Source organism: Liolophura sinensis, chromosome 6 (genome assembly GCF_032854445.1).
Source record: "Liolophura sinensis isolate JHLJ2023 chromosome 6, CUHK_Ljap_v2, whole genome shotgun sequence".
Lineage (NCBI taxonomy): Eukaryota > Metazoa > Mollusca > Polyplacophora > Chitonida > Chitonidae > Liolophura > Liolophura sinensis.
In genome coordinates this window covers 15,109,505-15,136,653 of record NC_088300.1, presented here as the reverse complement: position 1 = coordinate 15,136,653, position 27,149 = coordinate 15,109,505, and the positions used below count along the sequence as shown (strand labels likewise).

Genomic DNA, 27,149 nt, shown 5'->3' with positions numbered 1-27,149 from the left:
TTATATACAGTTGTAGACTGATGTTACACAAGTTGTATTTTTACTCTATCTGCCAGCCCTTGACCAAATGAGATAGTGTATTTGAGTCTAGCTGTTGCTGGCTAAAGGCCCTGTCACACCTACACATGCAGCAATACCAGTTAAGGTAATCTGCAAGTGAAAAATCATGCAAAATAATCATAAATCTTGGGTTGATCATACAGTGAGTTGTGAGGGATCATGGCGAATCTTGACGAATCTAAAGATATTGTCAGTGATCTTGAGGCAGTTGGAGTGGTGGCAGGTATTTTTGTGCGCGCTCAAAAAACAGCAGCAATCTACATACATTGTTAATCAGTTCAGGATTGTCACAGACAAATTGTATAAACATTTTTGTCAGACATGACCTTTGATTTTATGCAAAAGTCTTACAAGTCCTTAGGTTTGACTGCAAACAGTTTTGATGTCATGACTGTGGTGTGACTAGGCCATTAGGCCATTGCAAGAAAAAGCTGAAAGATAAAAATAAGGAAAAGCCACTAGTTCCGTACCTCAGAAATGTCATTCGGGTTTGGTCAATTTTTGCAAAATTATTGTCTGTATTGACATGACATATTCACTGCACAATAGTGTGCAGTTACAGCTTGCTTTATATGTGGTAGCATTGTTACGTTCTATACCTAAGTGGAAAACAAACCCACTGATACCCTGCAAACAATATAGGTGGGGTGGATTATCTGAAGTTCACTGTCCAAGGCTGGGATAGAACCAGAACCTCTCGTGTCCTCACTCCAGTAGGTAAAGCGTCTGCTTTGCAGGGGTCAATCCTGGGTCAGGTCACACCTAAGACCTTACAACAGGAAATTGTAGCTTCCTCGCTTGGCATTATCAGTATAATACCCATATAAGTATAATGGCTCGGATTGGGCAACTTACTTGCCTTCGGTAAGTTGTCTCAATGAAGCAGCACTAGATAAAATCCGTCCTGCACCTAGGAGGCACATTACCTGTACATGGATTCTAAGGACTCTTTCGTCATATGACTGAAAAATTGTTAAGTACGACGTTAAACCACAAGCACTCACTCGCTCACCCAAAAAGGCCTCGGAGGCAGTGAGAGGTGGATAACTCACAATTTCCCTGTCCAAAGCTAAGGATGTACCTTTAACTCGTCTGTCTTAGTGACTGAAAAGCAAGTGCCTCTATTCACTAGACGGTGACCAACTCAATCCTTGCATTTTAAAGAAAATTCATGTTGAGAAGCAGAATATAACAGGACATGAACTGTATGCCAAGACCCAAACTATTCCTCACATCATCACCTGGAGCTACTCCAGGACTTGGGACTAAACTTTGTAATACCAAGTCAAAAATGGAAAATCTGAACACTTTTATGGTTTGATTTTATTGTTGCGTTATATTTTTGTATTATACACATGCACATTTGTCATAGTTTACTTATTACAGGTACTGAGAACAAGTTACATTTTTGTACAGACATACAACACTGTTTGTGTAAAGCATCTTCAAACAACACTTAACCATCACAATATACCTGTTACCAACTAATATCTGGGGTAGAACGTTTTAGAGGAACATATTTATAGTAGTGTGTAAAGACACATATACAGTACATTTGGTAGTATTTTTATCAATGTTAAAATTATTCCTCTTTTCTCATATAATCCTCTCTTCCACAACAACAACTAAAAAAACACATATACTGGATATATTTTTCTGTTTGAATGAGTGCTGTTTGAATGAGTGTTGGTAACAGTCGTGTTAAAAAAATCGGCTGTCACACGATAAGCTGTCACATAATAATATGTCATTTAAAAAGAATGAATGACAATAAATATTTAAAATAATCTTAATTTCTGTCTAGATACTGAGCCGTCTTTATCACCCTTATAATGGATTTGCTATACTGTTAAAACAATAGCATTTTCTATCTTGATAATGAGCGATCTTCATCGTCCTTGTCTTTGTTGTGTTTGGCCAAAACCTGACGGAACTCATTCACAAAGTTGTATTGCTGAAAAGCAGTAGGAAAGAAGAGCATAAATATTAGACAAAAGTAACGAAAAGTTTGCTGGATAGTTTTATGATTCTAGACACCATCTATCTAGTATGAGCACTATAAAGCTGGTTCCTTTCCACCCATCTATGGAAGCCCGATAAGGCCATCATCATACCACTGTACTATCTTTTTTCTGAACTGACACTTTTCCACAACAACAACAACAACGCGTTGTGCATAACGCCTTTTGTCCCAACTATTTGAAACAACTAAAGATAAACATGTTTCCATTTTTAGTATGGTGAACTAAATTTTATGAGCTACTGGATTATTTTTTTTCCAGTAAATTTGTTATTTGCAATAATCAGAAAATACCTATAAAGTTTCTATCTGTCAGCATCCTGCGGATGGTCGTGGGTTTCTTCCGGGCTCTGCCCAGTTTCCACCCACCATAATGCTGGCTGCCGTCGTAAAAGTGAAATATTCTTGAGTACAGCGTAAAACACCAATCAAATAAATAAATAAATATAAAGCTTCTAAAAGAGTCGTTTTATGCATCTGCACAAAATTATTTATTTAAAGCTGTACAGTACATTACTTGGAATTTTTGTTTCGCCTGTGGTATTTGTTGAGAAATATAATTTTGCTTCAGTCCCTAAGTAGATCAAGCTCTACTGGTATTTGAAGGCTGTACAAACAGAGAAATTTTCAGCATTCTTTCAGGCTAACGTAAGTTAACTTATTGAGTACCTCTAAACTCTGTTCGAAAAACTTACGAAATTGATTAATGTGAAGGATAATATGAAGTAAAAGTCATGTGGTAAACATATGTAGTTTGTCACGGCACTTGATGTGTGATGGATAACATCTTAAGAGCTTCATATAAGACCACATCAATATCGCTAATATATTAGTTAAATACATAGTTTTACAAGTGTGTGTTGCATACGTTTTATTTATTTGATTGGTGTTTTAGGCCATACTCAAGAATATTTCACTTTTATGATGGCGGCCAGCATTATGGTGGCTGGAAACCGGGCATAGCCCGGGAGAAACCCACCACCATCCGCAGGTTGCTGGCAGACCTTCCCACATACGTGTTGCATACGTATTAATTACGGTAAATTTTAATGCTTAGTCACTAACACAGCGATCTCATGAAACGAATGATTCTTGCCAAACAATGAAACCACTGTTTAATCCCAACCTCTGTGACAAAAGATGGCCTTGAATGGGCGATCATCTAGCTTGAATATCTCACCATCAGGCAGTAACTGTAATGACTGACATGCATGCTTTATTGGTGGAGGAGGTCTTCATGAACATGTGGCTACCCTATGAAGAATGTGGGAAATGGAAACCAGAAATTCCCTGTTCACAGCCAGGATCAAACCTGTACCTCAAGCCTCAAGTGGGTCAGTGCCATGGACCTTACCAATTAGGCATATTCCTTTCCCTGTTGACGTGTTTATTACATATGGATGTAGCAAACTGCTTTTATACCATAAATGGTTAGAACATTTACAAGGTCCCTACCCAAGTGGAGATAACTCTTCTCAAATATTGGTTCATATGTCTCGTTCATCTCCTGTGTACATATTTAATACATGTACATTTCTTGCATTTAACTAAAATCAGTTCACCACTCAGATGACAAAATCTTGATCAAATCCTAAAAATATAAGCTCGTACTTCAAACTGCAACAGGAGAAAAGGGCAGAAAACTTAATAACAATATCAAAGAAAAGGGTCTGTCGCAAGAACAAATCTTGCAACTAAGAAATCGTCGTATTGAAACTGGTAATATATTCTAGAATCAAAGACATCTGATGTATCTACTTGATGATCTATCTAGCAAAAAATAACATCCATTTCAAAGGGCAATGGACAGGATGCTGAATTAATCTGGTACTCAAAGGATCAACATTAAATGCATATAAACTTTGTAAGAAAAACAGTAAGTATGTAACCACTCACAACATTCTCTTGACACCAACCTTACCCTTTGTCTGAAGGTTAATATTTCACACAATGTTAACCAACATTACCTTGACACTCTGAATTGCTCCAGGGCCCCTCAATTCTCGCACTTTAGCAATAGCGTCATCAGGTGTCAATGCCTCATCCATCACCATCAGTAAGCATACAGCCACTGTCAACACAACACAAGACATACAGTATGTCATGTACATTTTTTTCTCAGGGTTCACAAAGAATTTTAAAGTTTAGTATGTAAACTCTCTCCTTCTTTTAAATTATACCTGCAAATATGGAAAATGTCTCAATAGTCAGTGTCCCACTTCAACAATTTCACACCACTACTTCCACACCTAGAGCTAATAATGCATTTTTTAAACTTACCCAAACATGACCGGCCAAGGCCTCCAAAACAGCTGAAGTATACAAAATACAGAAGGTATGAATTGCTTCTCAGAAAGAACAGGAAAGACTGATAAATTTTACTTGGCATAAGACAGATTATTCAGTCAAAACAGCCAACTAACAAACTGATTTATTATTTGTCAAGCCACCAACTTGATTTATTTATTGATTTGACTGGTGCTTTAAGCTGTACTCAAGAATATTTCACTTATACAATGGCGTCTAGCATTGTATGGGAGGAAACCGGACAGTGCCCTGGGTAAACTCACGACCATCCGCAGGTTGCTCCACCAATTTGAATAAAACATCAAGAGTGTGAAGGTGAATGGAGAATTTTTTAATGATTGCCTGACATCCTACACAAAACTGGTACATGTACCTGCAGAACCAGGTAGACTGTACTTACTGAATGAGTGGTTGCTTCCCATTCAGTAATGCCACTTTCAGCTCATCTACCATTTTCAGAAGGGCAGACAACTCTGGGGTGCATCCATCCAGAAAGGCATAATGATGAACAGTCAAGCCTGACTCTGCAACCTGCTGCAGAAAGCGTGGCACACGGTACTTTTTTAGCTCCCCTTTAGTACAAAGACAAAACAAGTCGGTCACACCCGCATTTTCCAGGTACTCTAAATCAGAAAAGAGGCAGACATAATGAGGGGGAGGAAAAGATTATAAAAATTACAACCGGTTTAAACAGTATATTACCTGGAGGGCTTCTGAGAAACTGGTGACGTCATAGTTGGCCAAATGAAGCCTAGCTGGCCTATATAACCTGGGAATTCATATCAAAATTATGCCATTTTCGAGAAGAATTCTAGCTACACAGAAGCAAATATACTGCTGCATCAATCTGAACCCACTGTGGATGATGTTGAAGTTCAGATCAATCACACTGACATCTTTGGTCAGACTTCAAATTCCAAGTTTTCCAACCTTGAATTTGGTTTTGGCCAGACCTTTCCAACTGCACTGGCTATACCTACAGGCAAGCGGTAGCTTTATCCTGTGTTACACTGTACGTGTCATGTGTTTATTTGAAGATTTAATATTTATTTACTTTTCTTTCCGTCGGTACACTTCAAAGTAAATATCATAGAAATATTCATTCTAAATTCATACCCATAAGCAGTGACAACCACCAGTACATATTACTTTTAGTATTCAGAATAGCCTATGCATATAGGGGCCTACTTTTGTGCACAATGTAAATACATGTAGGATGTGGAACATTTGCCTTCTATCAGTTTTCAGTTCAGTCAATAGTATTTTAGAACCAGTGCCATTGTGGAAATCTTTATATTTTAGCTGTATTCCTCTCGTAACTTTCAGCTGTAAAATGGTGAGAGCAAATTCCCTCTGTCTTGTGTTGTAAATCTACACCTTTCTGAGGGCCAAATAGTCTGGCAACTTTAAAAAACTGCAGGATTCTTCGACAACCCGTTTTTACAAACAGCAAACAATTTTGTGGAGAAATTTCGATATGCTTGTTGTTACCCTTATAGTTTTATTTAACACTGAACTAAATGGCAAAGCTCTGACAGCTTGTAAAGGTTGGACTTCTATGACGTAATTCAGTGGAGTCTGCCGAGCGTTGGCAAAAAAAATGCACAAAACCAGCCTCAATATCTAGTGAATAAAATGCCATATTGCTCAGTGATTATTTTAAACTTTTTTGCACTTGATTTAACACTGTATACAAGGGTAGCTAATTATGAATAAATAATAAATCTGGACACTAATCCTTTAAGTCAAATTTTTAAATCTGAGTTTAGTCTTGGGCCCTAAAAATTTTGACCACCTCATAAATGTTATGTAAAGGGGACATTTGGGGATATAACTCAGAGCAGTTTTACTCACATAGCCAGGTAAAAACTGGCACACTAATGCTTGGCTTAAGAGAAGACATCAACTGAGGGTGAATGACCTAGTGGACATATTTATAAAAAATAAACATGAGTTTAATGATGTTCAGGCTAGCTGTTTGGAATATCATGGATATTTAAGGTGTGAAAATTGTTTATACCAGCATAAAAGTACTCTGTAAGAGGCCAGACTTACTGATATCATTTTCCAAGCTCCTCCAAGTGTCCTTGAATCTACAACCTAGAAGCATGGGTCAGGTACATTGTGGAGTCAAGCACAATTATTGTATGTAATGTAATAAGAGCTTTCAAACATAATTTTGAGAAAATAAATGACACAAAAGCCAAAAGTCTATCCCACTAAAACACTGTGAGCATTAAATTTTATATATATGTATGTACATAGAAAGACATGGTGCATGTACATGTAAGTTAAACTGAAAGTCATAAGCAAAATAAGTAGTCATGGAGTGTAGGTTTCTGTATTTTTTTTATCAGTATGGTTAATTCCTTTACTGTGTTTGTCTCTGAGGGATTAGATGTTCAATTTTGGGTATAAGTCTTCAAATTACAAGCAATCTGACTTGTAACCTTAGGAATTCCTGTACCTGGAAGACCACTTATCCCTAGCTTTTCTTCGCACATTCCATGTTCTAACCTGAAAAAGAATACAGAAATGGGTACCTGTATAGAATAGTAGCTATGCATAGGTTAATACATGGTTTGCTTATGTCCCTTTGGGGTTTAACATTAATTTGCAAAGCATTCCAGTGACAATGCTGAAATATTTACAGGCTTTTTATTTACTGTAAATCTTCAACCTTTTTTCAACCACTACAGCAATTTTTTCAGTGGAATTTATACATACAATTGTTATAAAAATGATTTGTTTATGTCATTAAAGATGCAAACTTCATAAAACTGTCCAAATTATTTCCCTATACCCCATAGTTCTCTCAGAATGTTTCAAAATGTTAGTTGCAAAAGTGGTTGGAAAGGTTGAAGATGGTATTTATCTCTTTCATTCAGGATTTATGACATACCTAAGGATATTTCACTTATACAATGGAGGCTGCCATTATAAACGTGGGAGGTAACTACATGGGTACAGCATCGGGAAACCTAAGATCATCCATAGTGACAAGTTGCTGGCAAAATGAGCTGGAGATGAACTCATGGTGACTGCATTGGTGAAAGGCTTCCTGTTCATTATGCTGCATTACAGAGGGCCCCCTTTAATTTTATAAAGGTGTTGCCTGCCAGCCAGCCAGCCAGAAACGCCATGCCAGCAACGGTTATGCGCCACCTATAGTCAAAGTAAACTGACAATGAGCTAACCAGTACATATTCTTGAGCTGAGTGTAAAGCTGAGCAATCTTTATTTCTTGTATGTACAGTACAGCCAGATCATAGCCCAATACTGTACATCCATCATGTGCAGACCGTGGGAGTATAGTCCAGCCACCATAGGGGGACGATCACGTCAGGGTGACAGCAGGGAGTGGATCAGGGTCCGCAAGGGGCCATCATGGTATCATGATGGGTGGATCATCCTACCAACCTGATCAGAACTTGCCAATGTTCATACTGTGTTTGTTACAAACTTATTTACAGCAAATTCATCACGTCTCAACAATTTGTTACAAAATTCAAGTCTGCAGATCCGGTGTTTGTTGTCTACTACAAGTCTACACAAGCACACATACGCCGAGCAAATATATAATACAAAGTACATTTTAAACATGCATGCTTTTACAGGAATATTTAGGCGAATGATGCTTTGATGTCACCGTTAACTACTGTAGATATATCTGCAGACAGATAAATAGTTACATTGCTTCACACAGGCTACACAGACAGAGGTTGTAACTGGATGTCTTTTTAGTGACAAATTCTACAGGTGAACAAACTCACGGATTTCAATACTGCTTCAAATTTGATTACCACTGAAAAAATGCCGACAAGGCTGTAAAACTTTACTCTATATGTACAAATTTGTTTATATATTAAGAGTACAGCTGCTGTAGCAAAAGGCACAATTATATATATGTACTCGCTTTAACATAGTATCCTAAGCCTCTGATATTTTAGATGATGATTCTACTATGAACTAAGTACACATATCTACACCTGTTTGCGCCTTTTCCATGGTGGCACCACATATGATACGCGTATACTGATTGGATCCGAAGCCCATGATGAGCTGACAATCGATCGTCATTCAACCATGGTGGGCCCACCACATGCGGGCTGTGCTGCCAAGATGTGCGGAGAATATTCGGCTCGGATCCGGCTGTTTATTCTTTTCATCTTAACGTTATTATTATTATATTACTAGGTATTACAACTGATAATTTTTGATAATTATATTCTGATTATTTAGGTTAACAAAGAAAATTTGTGAAAACTTGGATCCCACTTCTTGGGCCCTAGTGTAATCTATGAAAATGAAAATCTAAAATCGAAAAGTGAAAATGAAAATAATTTACCAGTCTATTTTCAGCGGGGACGTATCAACTTCGCCCGCCTCGTCCTCTGACGAACTGAATGGGTCCATTTTATCACTAGATCCCTGTAAAAGAGACGGCTTGTGTTTGAATCATCATTACAAAAATGTAAATGGCAGGCTGTTTAAGGAATTACACGAAAATTAGCTTGTCTTACGTCCAGCACCATTGCACTTGCTTCCGGGTCCGTTGGCTACCTCGGTTTAATTCTCCCGCCGCTGTCATTTGATTGGCTACTTAATGAACTGAAACAAAGTTATTATGAAAGGACATAGCCCTTTCTTTTCCTGTTTTTATTCATAAATTACGACATTTATTCTTCCAGTTCTGAGTTCAGGGCTTGTGCTACCCCCAACACACGGATAAATTACTCATATATTATAGAACTATTTCTTTATGAATTTCTCTGCCTCACTCAGAAACCACGGGGGTGTAAACACGCGTAGAAAGACACGTAGAAAGAGAACCACAGACCAGTAGGTGTTTTCTTTTTCCATCATAATAAGCATTCACATCCATTTCTTCTTAAATATTTCAACTTGCTTTCTCTTTCTTTCAACTATGCTGTTATGGCCCATGAATATATTTAAACGTCGAAATGATGCGTGGAGGCAACAGAGTCGATAGGCTAAAATAGACACTGCGTGGAGAGTGACATGGTAACCCGTGTTAAAATGGCGGAAGTTGTAAACAAGCAGACGACACCACCTGACAGAACATCATAATATGATACTGGTTTAATCAGCAATAATCTATACAAGGTGACTTGATGTATTTCTTCCTCTGCTACTCTGCTGCATTTACTGTTCAATGTTGCACTTTTCAATGTCGCTTACTGTTCAGGAAACTTGCCTCAGGCCGCTGTGTGGAGAGTGTGAACAAGCAGGTTGTTGTAGTCAACAACCTGTATTTGACACCCTAGTATTGTGTAGACTGGCGGCAAAATATTGTAACTGTAAGTTTGATATTATTGTTTCTCTCATCGATTAATGTGTGACTTCCTGCAAAGTTCTTGATCTTGTTACTGTTAGACAATGTGAGTGTAGATCACAAGTTTTTATTCTATGGCGCTGTCGAGCTAGTACATGTTGGCCTACTCTAATACTTATTCATTTATCAATTGGTGATTTTCACCATACTCAAGAATATTTCACTTATACTACGGTGGCCAACATTATGGCTGGAGGAAAGCAGGCAGAGCCATGGGGGAACCCACGACCATCCACAGACTTTCCCACGTACGCCCAGAAGCCAGCATGAGCTGGTGCAAGGCTCCTGGGTCATTGCGCCATGCTGGCATGCTAACCCTCTTAGCCACAGAGGCCCCCCACTATGCTACTAAATCATGAGGGTAGGTTCGCCTTCGAAGCAAATGAGTTCGGCTAATGGTGGTTGGGTGATGTGGCATGTTGAGAAAAAAAAAAAAAAGGTTCATTTCCATTGAAAGAGGGAGCTATGTTTTGACTGACTACAAGTAGTAATGTTCAATTTGAGTGAGGAAGGTATCTTCCAAGAAAAGTTTTGAAAAATCTTGACTGACATGCGATTTCTCATTTGATCCCTGAAAATCACTTGTAATATCAGGCGCTGGACCTTCACCTTTTGTGCTGGGCTACTCACTCAATATCAAAACCATTTTTCTTTGAAACAGAGGTGGCCATATAGAGTATAATTTAGCAAAATATACCAATATAGGATATATATTATGAGAGTTATTATGCATTGTTATAATTTCTCATTTTACTCCCCTGGACATTGCATAGAATGCCTCTTCACCAGCCATCTGGTGTTCAAGAGCTTCCAGGTCCCAAGACACCTCCTGGACCTTTGCATTTTTTGCCCTCCCCAAGTTCCACAACCAGCCTACGCCCCTGTATAAGCCCAGATGACATCTCTCATTTTCAGAATCAAACAACATCCTCTTCACTTTCCTTGGGCACTTCGCCTTGTATTTAGACTGCCCTGAGAGAGTGGATGAAGGTGTGATTTCCTGTTAGTTTGTCAGTTCTTTGATCCACCAAACATATCAACAAATAGTAAAGTCTTGAAGTTCTAAATTAAATTAATTAAAGACAATTGGACGTCAGATCTGTTGGCCATGAGCTGCTGATTCAGCTAATTGCACAGACCATTTTTTAGTTGAAGCTAGGCTGTGCAAGAAATTGCGTGACTCCCTAACATGTGTATTTATTTGATTTGTATGGAAGCTACCAAAGGAATCAAACATTCCCTATAGCTGAACATAGTACCAAAACAGGGAAGATTGTGAATATTGAAGTCTACATATGACTCAAAACTGAACTCTGGTCAAAGTTCTTTCTATACATGGTACTGTAAATCTGAGCAGAGGCACATGTCAAGTAGACCCACCTCTGAGGTAAGGTACCTGAAAACCTTTAGACTAAACTCAACCGGCACTAATGAACAACTACTGGCTTGGAACAGGTGATCATGTCAGTAAAGGACTTAAGGTCTACAGTGTACAACACCTTCTGAGCCTGTGAGGGCATTCACGGAAGCGAACAAGGAGACAAATAATCATAAAATGTTCTATAATCCATATTTGTGACTGAAAGCATAATTTTGTATGAAACACATATATTATTTTTTATTTTGACAGGTGGACTGGAAAAATGCCATCCTCAATACAGTCTCTGGATTACTCCAGGAGCTATACTTTTCAATTAGATGATAGCCCAAGGTATGGGAACTTCCAGAACCTTGACCATTTGCCAGCAGTGGGCAAAGGGGGCAGAGCAGGGGAACATTACATTCCATACTTTACCAATCAGCACATCTTCAAGACTGTCTCTGATTGGGTGGAGTCTTGGCAGCCATGGCAACAGGAGGTGTTGCTGATTGGAATAGCAGACAGGTATACATCATATATACATACATCATATTTGATGGTTTTTTTTACTTGCTCTTCATTTGGATACAAATTTGTTGACGTTCATTATTTCATTATAGTTATTATTATAAATTTGTAAAATGGTTGGTGTATTTAAACTCTTTTTACTACACTTTAATGAACTGCTTTTTTCCTTCTCTTACAAACAACGAAATATTAAATATATTAACTGTTTACTCTTGCCAGATTGCCTGTGCGACAGATTGATGTACTTGCTACAACACTTGAACCAGTATGTCATAGGGACTATGTGACCGCATGCAGACATCAGTATCCTTCCACACCATTCCTGACTGTTAGACAAGAGCAGGAGGAGATGTATGCTGGGGAAGGCAAGAGTGATATACTGAACGAAAATGATCATGTTTCAGTTGTTCTCGGTGAAGTTTCACAACCATCCAGCTCATGTCGCAAGGATGGTCCTACAATAGGGATTGGTCCACTGCAGCAGATTCCAACACAGCCAAGAACATCATCCAAAAGTCAGCTGATGGCGCGAGGTGGAAGAGGGGAGATAACTCCCTCACCTGTGGTGCCAGGGGGAAGAGGTGAGACAACTCCCTCACCTTTGGTGCCGCAGGGAAGATGGGGGACAGCATCATCACCCGTGCCATTTTCCGTCCAGGAATTTGCCAAAAGGCTTTCTAATGATATCATTAAATCAGCTCTCCAGTTTGTGTTTGAGAAACAGAATGTTTTATGTGAATCTTCAAGTAACCAAGAGGATGTGCAATTTCAGCCTTCTTCACCATCTCTTGCTCTAAATGATAATGTAAATCAAGAAATCAGTGGTGATTCAAAGTCAAAGGATCATGGAAATGAGACTAATGAAAAAAAGATTGACAAGTGTTGTACAGTTCTGTCTTCAGATATTATGAAGAAAAGAACAATCCTAAGCCCAATCAACTCTGCACCAAATGCTTTGTCTTTGGATGTCCTATTTCCAGAATTAGACTCTGCAACAGACTTATCACATGTACAATCAAAATCTGAAGGAAAAGATTTATTGGTGGATGTTCTTATTGCAAAAACAGACTTTGATAAGAAGGACTTGTCTAATGCTGATGGTTGTTTAGCTGTGAATGTGTCATCTTCATCATCATCAGCTAAGTCTAGTCCTAACAGCTTGTGTGATGAAATTGTACTCTCCTCATCACAGATCCACAATGAGTTCCCGTCTCCTTGTCCATCCAAATCAGCAGAAAGCTATCAGGCCCATAAAAGCTCCCTGCTTCAGACAGACCAGAAAACAATGACCATTCCCCTGGCTAAACAAGTTCCAAATGGACTTTCTCAGAGTCTTGACTTTATTGGTGATTGGAAAGTCCCCAGACTGTCTAGATCCACCAATATATCTTACAGCCCTTTTAAGAATCATTTAGGGTACTTCCATGTGAATACTCCAGACTTCTTTGGCAAAACACCTCACAGGAAACTAGGTGAGTTGATCCAATTGTTACATCAAGATGCTGGTGTCTGTTAAAATCAGCAAAGGTATGATTTTAGTGATATAGATACAGTAGTAGCTACTGATTTCACTTTTAGGGAACAAATGAAACGATGCATGTGAAATGTTTGTTAAATAATATGTAACTGTGCATTTTCCCCAGACCAACTTCAGGGATTTAGCTGGTCCCTGTTCTAGTTAGTGTCCCCCAGGTAGAAATTTAGGCGCACTTACACGTACATGCATTTCTAAGGGTCACAGATGACACATTGAACTGTCATGCTTTAAAAATTTAAGTGATAAATGTACAATCATAAGATTCTTCAACATGTTCAAACAAATATTATAATTCATATAGACAGTTTATGCATCTTATAAAATTACCTGTTATAATATGTACAGGGCCTCTTCAGACGAGCTTGGACCTCACTGATAACAGACAGTGTCTGAGTGACAGCAATGTTTATGTCCCTCTTCATCGGACGTACAAGAATGCCAAATGGTGGCCAGACAAACCTGGGACAGGGCGCATGTACCTGAGGGCTAGGAAGAGGGAGCTGCTGCCTCATTACAAACAGCAACTACAGCAGGTCTGGCAGGTCAGTTCATGGGTATATAGTTGTGCCCTATTATGAACCTCAACAAACTTACTTACAAAGTTCTTGTGTAGTTTTGTAGTCGTGAATAAAGAGAGCATAAGACAAGTCCTAGAAATGGCTGTTGAATATTCATTGGCTGTTGAATATTCAACTTCATTTAGGCTTTAAGGTGTAGATACTAACCAGAGGTTTAGCCAGTGAAGTGTCTCACTGTCTTTGAGACACCCTATTCTGGCAAAATTAACACAGGCTAGACAGGGAAAATAGCAGAAAGTTGGAAATGAGACGGTCTTATTTCAAATTCTGGCTAAATCTATGATACTAACATCGTTGATGTTAATGTTGATGTTTGTATCTCCAGTGAAACATCATGTTAATAAACCAAGAAGTTGTATACCATATGGAACATTTTGTTAGTGTAAAGGAATGCCATCAGAATGAATTCAATTTTGAAAATCTGAGGTAAGTGAAAGATGTATATGGACATTCTTAATATGCAGTAGACAACTGCAAAAATCTCATATGAGTATAAGTAATTGTATGCATTTGTGTGATAATAGTTAATAATATGCAGTAATATATAATAACTGTTTGATGTTGGATGAAGTAAAATTTGTTTCCAGTGGCTGGAGATGTGGACTGACTTTGAACGTGTAGCTTTTGTAAAGGAGATCATTAAGATGACTGACACAGATGTACTGACAACATTTGCCAACTATGTTCAGCAAAGGTATGACAAATGTAGCCTAACTTGTTGAGTTATGGTAAATCATTAGTGGGAAGTCTGTGATGCTTCCAGAAGATATTCTTGCCAAAATCCAAAATCTGTGTTCTGAGGAGAAAATCTGATGAATAAACTGTGCTGATAAAGTGTTGTATTTGATAGAGTTCTAGACCAACTGGTAGTAATAATCAGATCCATTATTTCAGGCTACGTGACTCACGGGATATCAATTGTCTTCCTGATCACACCCTCTTACAGGTGTTCTCCAATCTGAGCCCTAAGGATATAGCCTCAACAGCTCAGGTGAGTACAGATCTACTATTGGCAGATTGTTAGATTGACTATTTAAACTATATCCAGTCCAGTTTATTGTGTATGCTGTTGTTTTGATGCAGCTACAGAACAGCCTTTCTCTCATATTGTTTTTATAATTATATTTAATCCTATGAACACAACAGCAAAGCTATCCCTCTGATTCGAGAGATGAATACTATATTTTGTCATTCTGAGTGCTGATAATAATGTCTGCCTGCTGTTTGTGTACGGAGTTGCCTCACACAAAACAAGAAGAGTAATTGGAGAATTGTCCATATTCTATCATGGCCTTGCCGTAAATGTGCACTGTTGTAGTATATATGTGGTCTTATGTGACACACATCATTGCATTCAACCAAAGGGATGGACTTGTCTACTGATACATGTAACATTGGCCCTTAGGAGATGATAATTGGTGACAGTTAATGCACCTGATTTAGATATCTCTTTAGTGTTGTCTGCAATTACAAGCTGAATTATCATAATAGACAAATAAAAAATTTTTTCATATCAGTCTTCAGCAAGGAGCAGGAAAATTGTGATATCTGCCCGTGTTGTTGATTTATTATGGTATAGATCAGTGAAACACTATATGGTACACTTTATATGCGATTCAGACTGTATGAAGTTGAGCGCTCTTTGGCCTTCTGCATGCTAAAGAGCTGCTTACTAATTCTTATTTATATTAAATGTACCAGGCAAATTTGAAAGCTTTCATCTCTCTAAAAGCATCAGCCAGTGTGGGAGTAAGTAAGATACCTTTTTTAGACCAATTGTATGCCATCATTTATTTTTATCTTTTATAAGGTGTGTAGACGCTGGAGATACCTCTGTGCCTCAGATAGCCTGTGGATGGTGAAATGTTATCAGATGGGTAAGTTAAATGCCATGAGATATGACCAGATATACATGTGCAGGTAAAGATCATTTATGTCACCATTATTATTTTATCATTAGTAATGTGATAAGTTGAATGGTTATTGTGTTCTTGTTCATGAAGATCATGAGGAATCCTATTGTTGCTGCTTCAGTTGTAGATTTAAATCAGGAGGTGAGTTTGTCGGTTTCCTCCACCCGCAAACTTGACAGCTGTCGTACTGTGTTAGTGAAAACTTCTTAAGTATGGCATTAAAAACCAGTCGCACGAATGAATAAATGTGCATGCAGATGATGAGTTCTGATTATTGATTGCTTGCATTATTCTTGGCTGTTTGGTGTGTGTAAGGTGAGGAGGAAGGTTTGGGCAATGTGAATGACATGGTGCTGAGAGCGGGACAGGGCAGGATGGGGGTAGACTGGAGGAAGGCTTACAGGGAGCTGCAGAAGATCGCCATCAATGCTAAAACAGGCATCTCTCCCTTACACAGACCTCCAGAAGGTATCCATCATTTTTCAACTTTTGAAATTTTTCTTAACATTTTATGAAATATAAATGTGTATTTGCCAACTGGTTGCACACTGAATGCGTGCACAAGCAGACTCGGTGAAGGCATTTTGCACGCTACCTACATTTAGCTGCTTGCAGGCTACATGATACAGTGTACTTTTAGCCAGAGTGGCATGTTGCATGTCATTCATTTGGATATATTAAAAATTACCTTAGAATTATCAGGTTAAATTTTGTGGTGGCAAACTGCTAAGATATAATGTAATACAAAGAATAAATGTCATTGTCTGACATAATTTTTTTTTTCCAAAAAAAGAGAAGGATTTTGGGATATTAATTATTTTCAAGAATATCATTTTCAGTTGATTGATGTTGAAGGTATGTTTTATATACCTTTGTGATTCAGATGAAGAATCAAATGCTGTAGCAGATGATGAAGAAGAATCTCCCTCTTTATTACAAGATTGTAAGTGTATGTATACTAAGCATAAAATGTACTTTAAAAGTTTAAGGAACTATATTATATATGGTATGCCTTATAATGTCATGAAATGATGGTAATTTTCTCGAAGACAAGTGTACAATTGTGCAGAGATCAAAAGACTAAGTTTATGCTTGTGAGCTAAGCATCCAGGCTAGAGAGTTAAAAAGATTAGATACACATGCAGATATGGTGTTTGGAAATGTTTTGATGGAAAGAAGACAGTTTGTTCATTAATTGATAGAAGTTTTTCAATCAGGTTTATTGTTTACATTCTAGACACCTGTCATTTACTTTTGGAGTTATTGTGCTTTTTTAGCATATAAAATTAATAAATACAACACATGCCAATCTTGTATATGTATTTTTACATACAATCGTTAATATCTCATTAATGATTGTCATTCCTTGTTGATCTACCGACATGTATGTGACTTTACAGTGCCTGGGCTCATAGGACAAATTACTGATGGAGTCAGTGCTACAGTTGGTAAGGAAACCTATCCTATACCTATCCCTGTTGTATATGACATGTATAGTGTGTTTCTTTAGATAAATTTAGAAGAAGAAATATATACATATGTGTGAAGACAGAAGACCAACTGTAAAAGGTGTGCAAGTCCACATTATTTTTAATATGTCAACCCAGTAAAACTTTAAGATACTCAGTTTCAGTTTGATAAAAACAATTTATTTAAGCCGTGAGAGTGGAGGGGGGGTGGGGGGAGAATTCATGTAGATTGTGGTAAACAGTATACATTTAATTTTTGTGCTATGATGTATGTGTGACGTAATGCACATGTGCGGAAGACTACTGCCAGAAAGAGTGGGAGCATTTGTAGATGTGCCGTTTTACCAGAAAACACTCAATCATTTACACAAAGCTTCTTTTGCTTTGTTTCCTGCCCTACTAATCGAGCTGTTTCGTAGAGTGTAAAGAAAAGTCTGAAATCTGTGAAAGAGAAAATACTGCATGCATTTTCTTTGATATTCTTGTTTTATGTATAGGTATATAAACCAGTATTGCAGTTTTATATCGTATTGCTTGAAAATGGAATACCAGTACTAATGATTTAGAGCTAAAAAATATTCATGATGTAGCTGAATGGAAGCAAAGTAGGATCCTTTTTAAAATTGTGATAAACTTCACAACTGTCTTGGGAAAGGCTTATGTTTGAAATCAGTACATTATGAACATGATGGCTTTTGTTTTCAGTGGATATCAAAGTGAAAGCTGGAACAGAGTCAACCATTCTTAGAGAACGTGAACAGGAGGCCTTAGTAGAGGACAGTGACTCAGACATATCTGAGGACCAGATTGCCCTGATGACAGATTATAACTACTACTCTGCTGATGCTCTCAGTAAGAACATCATGCTCATTTTATACACATGCTGCTCATAGGAACACCTTATATCACTTCATCTGTACAACTGAATTAGCATACTTACAGAGTTGAAGATATACTTTGTCTTGAAGCTCTAGGATCCAAAATACTTGAGAAAATTTCTTTTATACCTTAAAGGAAATGGCTGTATAGTTTTCCAGTTGAAACTGGCAGAAACAAATCAATTACCAAGCATCAAACTTGATTTCAGTTTCTCTCTCAACCACGGTCACGTAAGTCAAACAAGTTTTTTTTTAAAAGGGGTGCATTTTTGTACGAATTATTTCTTTTTCTTACTTAGAAACATTTGTATAACAGTTAATTTTTTTTGTGTCGTGTTTTTTCCTTGTTTGTTCGGGTTTTTTTGGGGGTTTTTTTTGGTTCTTTGACGTTTGATTTAATGTTACGCTTTACTGTGTAGACCAAGGGAGGCCATTCCCGGGTCACTTAAGTTTGTTTTATGATTTTTGCTTACTTCCCTTGGAGTACATTGGCTGTTGTGGCCGTAGATATTCATTTATTTATTTGATTGGTGTTTTACACCGTACTATTTCACTTATATGATGGCGACCAGCATTATGGTGGGAGGAGACCGAGTAGAACCCGGGGGAAACCCATGACCATCCACATGTTTTTGACAGCTCTTCCCACTTACGGCTGGGTCTGCCAGCAACCTGCGGATGGTTGTGGGTTTCCCCCGGGCTCTGCCCGGTTTCCACCCACCATAATGCTGGCCACCGTCGCATAAGTGAAAATATTCTTGAGTACGGCGTGAAACAACAATCCAAAAAATAAAAAACTTACGGCCGGAGAGGTGGCCATAGATAAGAAACTTTATCAATATTAGTGTGGTAAATTTACCACAAGCAGTGAATGAGCCAGACATGTAAATGGTGACAAGCTATGACATAATGTGTGTAGTGCTGCCTTGTGCCAAGTTGCTTCACTAGGGCTAGTCTCTCACTGGGGCTATTTCCAATTTTCTGGAAAAGGTAGCCTATACAAAAATGAGAATTATAATGGACCATTTGTCAGGATAGCTTTGCTTTCGTGTTTTCATTTACTTGTGTACACAGGAAAATTGTTTTATTCAGCACCAGTCATTTAACATTTTTGTAGCTCTAAAATTTATTTGATTTATTTATTTGATTGGTGATTATAAAATACTAAAAAATATTTCACTTATACGACGGCGACCAGCATTATGGAGAAACCTACGACCATCCGCAGGTTGCTGCCTTCTCACGTACATGTAGATCTAAAAGGTATAGAAATGTGATAGTTATGGTTACAATCAATTTTTCTTTAGAGGCTAAGAAAAGATGGTCAAATCGCCGTGGTGGAGTTAAAAATCTTCCTCCAAGACTAGGTCTGCCAACTAACCGAGCAGATAATCCAGATGGACAAAGATGGAGTGAAGGCCCAAGGTACACAAACAATTAGCCGAATTGGCATTTCAGGAGTCTGGCAAGTGCCCACAGATTTGGACGAGATAAGGTTTTACAGTAGTTGCTACATTGAATAAAGATCTTACATAGTTAGGTCTTGTGGCCCAACAGCACTGTTAGCAGCTACCATAAAATTCTGCCTTTTAGCTGTCTTAGTTGGCGAGAGCCTCCCACTTCTGTCGTGAAAACTCCTGAAATGCTGATCCAGCTTATGTAGAGAACATGTATCAGCTCTCAGTTAGTGCCTAACTTGTCACAGGTGCACCTTTGATTTTGGTCTTTGTGTTATCTGATAACTGAAGAAATCACCTTTGGTACAACAATCATTACTCCTTAATCATCTGATTCAGTTAAAAATGTTCAGCAGGACATGGCTTATGCACAATTCCCAATCACAAGGCACACGTTCAATGTCGGCCTTGGTCAGGAAATTTATAGATGCACCCATTTTGATTGTTCGTTGAAGCTTGGTGATGATAAATGGTCATTGGTGTTTGTGACGCTGTTTGATTCTTGACTTTCACTGGTATGAAGTGAAAGTCTGTATGTCACATGCAGTAAAGTGTGTTTAATAGTAGCTTACTTAAGATCAGTGGTTTATTCTGGGCACAAATGCTTCTTCTACCCAGATAATTTACCATCATCATAGTGTAAAATACTTGAGTATAGCATTAAAACATCAATCAGATATGAATAAATAGATCAACTACAACCAACAGCAAACAGTCACCACTCAGTCAACAGCAGCAATTGGATAAAACGCATTTGCAGACAAGTTTAATTCTGTCTTGGGATGCACATAAAATTGGCCCACTGTTCTTACATGCTTTTGTGAATAACACATAATAATTACTTCATGTTTCACCCAGGCTGCATGGTACAAGCAATGTTCATGACTACTCAATGTCTCCTGATTATAACTATTATTTTGAACTGTATTATGCCATGGGCTCTGTTACCTTTTTGATACCATCTACCAGAAGTAGTACTCCAAAACAAAGATGATTAAGCATGTAAGAACAGTTGATACATTTTATATCTTGACTCTCATTTTGGTACACCACGTAATCAGTAGAATATTTCCTCTGCACCCACTGTGCGCCAGAGGGGAAAGAAATCAACATCAGACTCATGTAACATTACCTATATGACAAATCATATGCATAGTTCTTTCAAAGATTTAAAATATGCAATTATTATCATCATTTTCATGTCAGATAAATTAATGAAATAAATATAAGCTTCTGCCCATCAGCATCTTTATGCAATAATACTTGGAGGTTAGATGGCAGAAATTATACAAACATACCTGTGTAGTTATAGAAATACTTATTAATTGGGGTTTTTTTGGCCATACAGGCCACTTGAGCCAGTGGTAAAACAAGAGAGACAGAAGCCAAAGGAGGAAGACTTGGCCTATGACATTCGTCCACACTTGAGGCCTACCGTAGATATACTGGTGAGTTTTGTTTCTTGTGAACACATATATATAGTGAAGAGTTCTGGTGAAAAAAACAGAAAAATCCATTTCAATTTATCATTTTGAATCAAATTAAATTCTGTATTTATTAGCTATTTTGAGGTATCCAGGCATGTGAAGATAAGAACAATTGTAAATTTATCGAAAAAGTTCACATTCACACCAGATTAAACACAGTTGTACATCATCAACACATCTAGTACTGATGCTGGCATGATTCAGGGAGAAGTCCCTTGGATATAAAACAGTTTGATTTTTCTTGTAAATTATTGTGATATGCTTAACATAGTCATTTACATTTATCTCGGGGAATGTAATGTAGGTTTGGGAAGGTCTGACAGCAACCTATGGATGGCCTTGGGTTTCCCCCAGCTCTGCAGGATTTCCTCCAACCATAATGCTGGTTACTGTTGTATAACTGAAACATTTTTGAGTATGGCGTAAAACACCAATCAAATAAAACAAATGTAGATATAACATGGGGAATATAGTGATTAGATTGTCAGTCCATCTTTCGGGAATCAGTACCGTGTCAACTCATCTCCTCCTACAAACTTGATTGAATTGTTATGAAACTTTGTGGACATGAATACAACCATGTGAGGATATGCATGTGCATGAAACTTTGTTGGCAGGACAGAGGCCTTGGGAAGTTGTGTATGGGATATTTGTGTTACACCACATCAATTTTTAGCTTGCCTTATGAAATAAGGAGATGTATTGTGAGAGGGAGATCAGATGCTGTCACTGGCAGTGGCAGTGTTGGTGTCCAGTTTGGTTAAAGTTTTTGGCTAATCATAGGGTTGCAGTGGCCACTCATGGTACATAGCCAATCAGCGGTATACATTTGCATTTTAAAGACCAAGGAAAAAATATCATGTTTTACATGAATAGTATGGACCTTGTGACACTTTCGCCATGTGGCAGTTACTTAAAGTGTCCTGTTACTTAAAGTGTCCGGTTACTCTGATCCATCAGCTGTATGTCTTGTTAGTACATTTGACATAAGCAGTTGAAACATTCAACAGTTTGGCCTTTGGTCTGGAACAGAAAAACATACAGTAGATGCATGTAAATTTATCAAAACATGTGTTTATATCCATGCACAGGTTCTTTGTTGAGTTATTATGTATTCATAGCCATTCTGCATGTAAACGGCTTTTGAAGTGCACAACCATCCCTTGAGTTGCATAGTCCTAGACCACTAACATTCTTGCTTTCTACAGATGTACTCGTAAATGAATACCAATGTTTTTGGAAATATTAAAAGGTGAGTGAAGTTGATTGTTGCTTTCTTGTTTTTTTACAGGGTAAAACAAAAGCCAGTCACAGTTTAGAATGGGAGACTCCTGCACAAGGCAAAGACTCAAAGTCATTCCAACTGTCATTTGCAGGACAAGTGATAGGAATGAAGAGGGTGAGAAAGTTACAGGTAAGTACATCAAGCTTTCAGATCATCATAACATTAGCTATTCATTTCTTATGAATAAATTGTGTATCCTGTAACTCAAATGAGATTGTAAAATATCTTGATATCATACAATTAAACAAACCAGTGGCAAAGGTTGAATAGAATGGCAACATGTTAGCAGTTTTATGGGACTGAATGATTTTTTTCTACTTCTTGTCAGTCTCCTTCATATGTTTTAGATGTCATTAGAGTATTTTTGATGACACTTTACTGTTAAGTAATGAAATATATTCACTGTCCATATGAAGATAATAATATATTCTTAAAAATCCGAATGTGTGTTGAGTGACAATGAAATTGAATTGGTTAGAGTTTTCAGCTAGCCTAGTGATATCACAGAGGGTAAAGTCTAATACATAAAGCCAGTCCATCAGAGCCTGTTAACATATATGGCTATTTCTGGTAAAACATGTGTTTTTTCTCCTCACTGAATCTGAAGAGGTTTCAATAACAAGATTTCTCTTTCCCAATGACAAGATTCCTCATTCAAATGAAAGCCTAGACATTTAAAGCCAAGACAATTCAGGAAAATGATTGAACCAGTTTATAACACACATCTGGACTAGAGGTAAATAATGTGTATTCCACAGGATTCAACTTTAGCTCAAAGACATGACTCAGTTAGGTTATACTGTAAGTTTATTAATGTTCAAGTTGATATGGAAAATAATATTGCAAAAGTATGTTTTGATTTGATACTTGCAAACTGATGGAGGTAATTTTGGTATTACTTCGGTGTTTTCGATCCAGTTGCCTTGAGCATAGTTTGACATTTTCATACGTGGATTTTGCACAAAGTTTTAGCCACTTGCTCATGACGCTGGTACCCCTGCATGGTGATCGATGTCTCACAACTTGCAGATGGAGGAAAGGTGTTCATTTTAAAATCTTAATTTTTCAGGAACCATTCTGTACTTGATTAATTTATTTTTTTTTACCAAAAATAGTGTTAATTTTGTGCCAAATTATGTGCTTTGTTAGTGAAGTAATTGCAGGAGTTGATGATAACAAGACTCTTGTTCATACTGTACTGATGCACGTACACATAGTTGTTCATTGATTTAATTCATGTGAAATGGTTATTCTCTGAGCTCTGTTGTGCTTTACTGAGGCAAATGATGATAGCCAAAGAGGGGTTACAATACCCCAGGCATTATATTAATCAGATGCCTTTGTAGTCTTTTGATTGTGCTGATTCAGTGCCATTGTTAAGCAGATGCAGTTTTGAAAAAAGAATGGAAGAGTCTGAGTGTTTCATAGTTTATTTGAGCTGTCATGATTTTCTTAGATCACAAGTTTTTAAGCCTATACTTAGTGAAGAGAGAGACCCAGAGGTGTGGAGCTTAATGCTATTAACTGACAGCTTCTGTGATGTGGTTGGAGATTTTCTGTTTCACATGCCAGCGGTAAAATATTTCTGGTCTTTTCCCCACCTAACCCTGCTTTCAAAATCTGTTGACTTATTGCAGTGTTGCCAATTTACAGAGATAATGGATGGTTTTTATACCAGATTACTGTCACCTGAACACGAGCAACTCCCTCTTGTCAAAAGTAAAACTCACAAAAAATTAGAACAAAATAAGACAGAAGGAAATAAAATAGAGATTAAACTGTCTTGACAAATTCCTGCCCTGTAGCATTAGCATCTTCTTTTATCCTTGAAAGGAAGGTGTTCTTTGATCTTGGCTTTTTATGCATTACAAGCTGATCCGTTGTTTATGTACAGACAGTAATTTGAATTTAAGTGAAATGATTTGTTAAAAGCTAAAAACTATTTGACAGTAGAAAAAAAGTACCTGGACATTTGACACCTGTGCTCATATTTGGAAGTGTGAGTGAAGACTGTTGTTCATTTACATGCACCATATATTAGTGTAATCGTGTGTCATAATAATGATGTAGTGACAGCAGAATTAAGCCTGAGCAGTTTCCGTGGTGATTGCCCGAAAAGGGAAAGTCTGTTTGAAGTAATTAATTTTGTACTAGATGACCTTCTTGAAGCCAAAACTCAAAATTAATTGGGTTTATTACTCAGGGTGTTATTGAGGCATGTCACCATTACACAAGCGTGTTATTGTGTTGTCGACTTGAGCATGGCTCTTCAGGTTGACTGAGTGCTTTACGTGGAGTTAGTTGACACGCATGCAGGATGATTGATGTATATGTCTGGTGCCAGTTACCCATCAACTTTGCATGTGAACATGTATATTACAATGGCAGATGCTTCTACACTATAGTGCTATACCTGACTGATGCAATGGTAAATGGTTAATGTACAGGTATATTATGCCCTTGATGGCATATCCTTGCACAAGACCCACAAACTCTTTGAATCAAGCTTCTGCAGGCTGGTCTGCAGACTGGCATCATACAGATTGTCATACAGTTTGTATGGTATCTGGCTAGATTTGATGATAAATTCTACCAGGCTATTTTGTCTACACAAAAGTCTGTGTGACATCACAATACAAGCTGAAAATGAATAAGTCTGGAGTTTAAATACCAAATAAATAAATTAAAGTTTTACAACTAAACACTAGATTACTGTAACTAAACATCACAACTCCTATAATACTTTTTTAAGAGTTGTAATTTAATTAAGGAAAACAAGACCAACTAGAAAAACAAGTTAGTTACGTTTTTGGTTTTGTGTATGAATTATTAAACAGTTAGATTGTATTATACATTCTAAACACTGCTGTAAATTATCCAGACATGAAATTATTATCACTAAAATTTGAGACATTGCCTTCCTGATTACAGCAATTGATATTTAACGCACAAATTTCTTAACTAGTTTAAGTTAGATAGCTTCACAGGTATAACAGTCTCATCAGAGACAGACTGAGCTTTGTGATTATATACAAGTTTTGGTTTTAATGCTTTTTGATATGTTAATATTTATCTGCTTGGTTTGAAACTCCAGTCCTGGGTTTTGGTTCCCTCTCACCATAACACTGCCCTCTGTCGTATAAATGAAATATTTTTGAGTACTGCATTCAACTCTGGTCAAGTGAAATAAATAAATTACATATAAAAGTTGTATGGAGCAATTTGTATAAGGTATAGTACAAAGATGTTACATGTACTTCCAATGTAAGTCTTCCTCAGCTGGACTTTCGTAACTAGTGTTAACTGATTCCTGATGCCTGGACCAATATACATTTGCATGCATACCATCCAAATGCAGTGTGATTGTACAAACACTGATTTCAAATCGTGATTCAAGTACAAAATATATATATATATATATATATGTTCACCATTGCTTAAATTTTATGCACATTAGGCTCTGTTGTGCAGTAATGAATGAAAGAAGGAGCGATTATGGCTAATGCCACATCAACAATATCTCAGCCTTAACATGGTGAGAACAGGATTTAACCAAGAGGCAGAGGATGGTTTTCGATACGCTTATGAGAACATCCAGAAACAAATGAAATAGATGGACACGTTTAAGAACATTTTAAAAGAATCAATCTGCAATTCAAACTCGAAAACCATGATATTTTAAAAATACATAATCTGGAAAATTGTATGTATATGTATAATAAAGATCTATTTTGTATGACATATATAGGCCAGTGGTCATCAGATATTTAATGACAGCATCTCCAGGAATCTTGCCATGTACAGTAATGAAATCAGACTTGTAAAACTATTACCGTTAGCAAATATGTTCTAGTCTTACATTATGAAGTATATTATATTTATGATTATTTACTACCTCAGTAAATAATATAAAAATGAAAACTTGATGTTGAATCAGACTTTGATGTAGTTGTTGTCTCTGGTTCTTTTTATTATAATGTGGCCAACTGAATCTGAAAAAGAAAGGCTTTTTTATTTGAGGCTTTGCTGGTTCACCATTAAGTTCATGCCTGAACTATATTTCTCCTGATTTGTCTTACATGAAGATCATTGACTGCAATGAAATAAACGTATGAGTGAAAAAGTGCAAACAATTTTTTGCTTTTTTTTTTGTTTGCAGGGTCATTCTGGAGGAGTTTTGTGTGTTCACTCTGACCAGAGACGGCTGGCCTCAGGTGGGTGGGACCGCACCATCCGACTGTGGGACATTAGAAGTGGGCGTAGTCTTCACAAGTTCTATGGACACAGGGTGAGTTTCAGTCAACACAACCGTGATGTCATGTTGTGGGATGTGGGCATTCGCTCTGTTTTATGACAGATCAAAATTACCTACATGTATGTAATATCATGTTGTGGGTTTACAGCATGGTACACCGGTCAAGCAGTCCGCCATTTGCTCTGTTTTATGATGGATCAAAATTACCTGCGTGTATGTATTTCTGCTGAGGTGGGATCATGTGATTGTAAAAACTATTCTTATTCCTTCAGTGATCAGATTTGGTAGTAAGAACATGTTTTTGTTTTTTGTAGGAAGAAAACCCAGTGTAAAAACTGACTACAAATAAGTTACATGTATCATTTCTACAGTGAGTTGTCAGTTTACTTGAGAAGAGTTATGATTTGACATATACCATTTACACATACTGCGCTCAGATATTGTTTGAGAACCAAATGCATATATTAAAAACTGGCTTGTCTGTTGTAGGGCGGAATACACAGCTTGGTGTTTGATAACGACATCATGGTATCAGGCTCATGGGACATGACTATTATGGTGAGTGTAAATGGCGTCTTCCAATAAGCTATTCTTACTTCCTTACATTGTCGTGTATTCAAAGACATTTTTATTTGAATTTTTCCTCATCAACAGGGGAT

General features: G+C 37.4%; 2 protein-coding genes across 3 annotated transcripts in view; one reads left to right on the top strand and one right to left on the bottom strand.

Annotated features, from left to right (window-relative positions):
* Nucleotides 1–1,381: 1,381 nt before the first annotated feature.
* On the bottom strand, nt 1,382–8,966 carry LOC135468112 (cyclin-dependent kinase inhibitor 3-like). Of its 2 annotated transcripts, none has more exons than XM_064746181.1 (8): nt 8,911–8,966; nt 8,736–8,818; nt 6,855–6,904; nt 6,443–6,487; nt 4,788–5,010; nt 4,361–4,392; nt 4,048–4,151; nt 1,382–2,014 (listed from the first exon to the last, which is right to left on the bottom strand). In XM_064746181.1, exons 1-8 carry the CDS (start codon nt 8,920–8,922, stop codon nt 1,928–1,930), a joined length of 636 nt encoding a protein of 211 aa, XP_064602251.1. In that variant the 5' UTR covers nt 8,923–8,966; the 3' UTR covers nt 1,382–1,927. The 2 variants fall into 2 exon arrangements, with proteins under 2 accessions (XP_064602251.1, XP_064602252.1); XM_064746182.1 differs by having other exon boundaries at nt 4,788–4,959.
* Nucleotides 8,967–9,404: 438 nt separating this feature from the next.
* The window catches only part of LOC135469219 (uncharacterized), a 43,457-nt gene continuing 25,712 nt past the window's right edge, over nt 9,405–27,149 (top strand). The window contains exons 1-16 of the mRNA XM_064747800.1: nt 9,405–9,514; nt 11,374–11,628; nt 11,851–13,103; nt 13,514–13,710; nt 14,334–14,440; nt 14,641–14,737; nt 15,557–15,623; nt 15,975–16,127; nt 16,543–16,602; nt 17,060–17,107; nt 17,834–17,980; nt 19,314–19,431; nt 20,812–20,911; nt 22,242–22,364; nt 26,395–26,523; nt 26,980–27,048. Of these exons, the coding sequence (XP_064603870.1) occupies nt 11,387–11,628; nt 11,851–13,103; nt 13,514–13,710; nt 14,334–14,440; nt 14,641–14,737; nt 15,557–15,623; nt 15,975–16,127; nt 16,543–16,602; nt 17,060–17,107; nt 17,834–17,980; nt 19,314–19,431; nt 20,812–20,911; nt 22,242–22,364; nt 26,395–26,523; nt 26,980–27,048 (2,910 nt within the window). The 5' untranslated portion in view covers nt 9,405–9,514; nt 11,374–11,386. The remainder of the gene's footprint in view (nt 9,515–11,373; nt 11,629–11,850; nt 13,104–13,513; nt 13,711–14,333; nt 14,441–14,640; nt 14,738–15,556; nt 15,624–15,974; nt 16,128–16,542; nt 16,603–17,059; nt 17,108–17,833; nt 17,981–19,313; nt 19,432–20,811; nt 20,912–22,241; nt 22,365–26,394; nt 26,524–26,979; nt 27,049–27,149) is intronic.

Bases quoted from the DNA above. Each gene is read 5' to 3' on its own strand.
- LOC135468112 (XM_064746181.1), bottom strand. The intron at 5,011-6,442 runs GTAAGTCTGGCC...TTTCTGATTTAG, and splicing joins GAGCTTGGAAAATGATATCA to AGTACCTGGAAAATGCGGGT. The intron at 4,393-4,787 runs GTAAGTACAGTC...TGTATACTTCAG, and splicing joins GGGAAGCAACCACTCATTCA to CTGTTTTGGAGGCCTTGGCC.